At 39.8% G+C, this 2500-nt stretch overlaps 1 protein-coding gene across 1 annotated transcript in view; it reads right to left on the bottom strand.

The window, feature by feature from the left end:
* Positions 1–2500, bottom strand: part of LOC137982393 (neurotrimin-like) — a 77817-nt gene that overhangs the window by 5797 nt on the left and 69520 nt on the right. The window contains exon 7 of the mRNA XM_068829510.1: positions 2416–2500. This exon is cut by the window's right edge and continues 115 nt beyond it. Coding sequence (XP_068685611.1) covers positions 2416–2500 — 85 coding nt within the window. The remainder of the gene's footprint in view (positions 1–2415) is intronic.

Genomic DNA, 2500 nt, shown 5'->3' with positions numbered 1-2500 from the left:
TCACATGAAAAGTTTCATACGCGTTGTTCTCCATAAACATCCATCTTGACGCCAATTAAGGTAATTTTCGTCTACACTCGTGCCGCGACGCGCCATACTTTCTTGCCGATTTCTACACTATCGAAGTGAACTGGGATTTCACAGTGTTATGACAATGACCATCAAGACCGTAATCGGACTCTCTACATTTCATAACACGTAATAAAGGCATAGACTAATCCTTTTAATTTACTATATATGGATGGATTAACCGGTTTAGTCAGTCTGTATGGGAGAATCTTGACCTTGGTCGTGTGTACAGACCTCGCTGACTTAGGTCTGTACTCACGACCTCGGTCAAGATTCTCCCATACAGACCTCCTGCTCAGTTAATAAGGACTAAGTAGTGACGTAAACTGGAAGAGACACTCATGATCTGTTGTTAATGTTCAGAGTCGAAGTCAGTGAACTTCACCTGTTTTGGTAGCAGCATTAAGCTTTTTCTCTTCGATAATGAAATACATTTCAAGATATGTTAGGTTATCGTTTTCCAGTTCTTTGCATTGACAGGAGTTGATGTAAACCGGAAGAGACACTTGTTGATGTTTGGAGTCGAAGTCAGTGAGCTGCACCTGTTTTGGTAGTAACATATTACGCTTTTTCTCTTCGATAATGAAATATTTTCAGAGATATGCATCGTTTTTTTAATCGTTTTGCTGAGGAGGATTTTTTTATTTATTCAGTAAGATATTTGAATATGTTGGGTTAATAAGATGTTTATTATATGGTAAACAAGAACAATTTATTCGTTTAATGTAACTGGTTTGTACTAATTGACATTTTGCTTGCGAACGGCGATGAGTGGCGATGAGCTGAACTTAATTGTGTCCAAGTTTGCTCGTCCTGCTTACCTTTTTTCCTTATCATGATTTTTGGCACTTCCACAAATAAATATTGCATGGTAGAAGAAAAGACTCAATATTTTTGCATTTTAGTTTAAAACTTTTTCACCGCAACACATTACCGGTCTTGATGCCGGTCTAGATGCGATGTAGACCATGGTCAATATCGTTTTCAGAAAAAGCGTACTACGTTACTAACAAAACAGGTGAAGTTCATTGACTTCGACTCTGAACATAAAGGCACACGTGTCTCTTACGGTTTACATCAATACCTATCAATACTAACAACTGGAAAATGATAACCTAATATCTCTAAAATAAAATGTATTTCATTATTTCGTTGTAGGTCGTTGTGGGATCAATGTGGATCGTTCCGGGTTTTAGTGTCTATGATTTGAAGTCATGTGCACCACTCAACTTCCCATTCAGAAAAATTGCCAACCGTGCGCGCGGCTGATACATCTATTAAAAAAAAAATTTCTTCCGTGCGCACGGATCAAGCTTTCCATTAAAAAAAAACAATGGCCACCCGTGCGCACGGATCGAGCTTCCCGTTCAAAAGAAAAAGATGACCACCGGTGCGCACGAATCGAGCTTTCAGTTGAAAAATAACATAGCTATCCGTGCACAAGACTAGAGCAACCCGTTCAAATGACACTCGAGTAAATGGCTTGAGCCATCTGAACTCAACCTTGATCTGTACTAATTATCATTTTCGCTGTTCGTACGAACGACGCTTTAACTGATTATGAAGAAGGGTTAAACACACGATCGGCGCAAGTTTAACCTTTTGAAACGGTTAGCTTTCAAACAGCAATCCGTCTGTAAACACGAATAGAGGCAAATGAGTGTTTGCAACATTTTTGCCTGAAAAAAAAAAAAGATGTCTGAACTAAGCTATGCAAGAAAAAATATGAACGTTCGTCTCATTCTATCCTCTGTTCTCTGTTCATCAATAAGAATACGAGCCACCGAATGAAAACAAATCGTTGGGTGAGAAAAGTTTGCAAAGCGCGCCGTGTACAAACTTTGCAAAAAGCCATGGTCACTTCCTCCGATCTTATGTTATCTTGGGTGTCAAACATTTCGATAATGCCCATCATGTAAATTTTAAGCGCTTCCTAAAATGTCTGCAGCCGGAATTGGAAAGCACTTTCGAAAAGTCAATGTCTCGCAACTCCCTGTTCAAATTGCCAGTATTTTGTTTGGAATTTAGAAGCCATCGTGTTTTTTTCATACAAACCCGCGACACATAAATTCGCTGAGCTCACATGTTTCGAAACTCTGGATATGAAACAGCTTTGTAATCATTAGCCAGGGTTTGTTGGCCTGGCTAAGTCTGGACCACCCTGCAAGCCTGAACTACCCCCCTGGGGTTATTGGGTTAGCCTAAGGAGTTCTTGAATTAGAAGGCACCGTCCTTAAGCTCAATAGCGATAGTGCCCCTTCCCTTAGAAATTTGAAACAGCTTCCAAAGAATGATGGAATACTACATTCTCAGATTCACTAAGAAATGACAACAGTGGCAACTTACTATCTGGTTTTGGAGTGGTTTTAAGTGGTGGTGTGGTTGTAGGTACAGGGACAGGTGGAATTCCAACGATAGATGATGCATTGAC

The sequence above is a fragment of the Montipora foliosa genome, chromosome 13 (assembly GCF_036669935.1).
Source record: "Montipora foliosa isolate CH-2021 chromosome 13, ASM3666993v2, whole genome shotgun sequence".
NCBI lineage: Eukaryota > Metazoa > Cnidaria > Anthozoa > Scleractinia > Acroporidae > Montipora > Montipora foliosa.
Note: the sequence above shows the minus strand (reverse complement) of the source record. Positions and strands in the feature narration are given on the sequence as shown.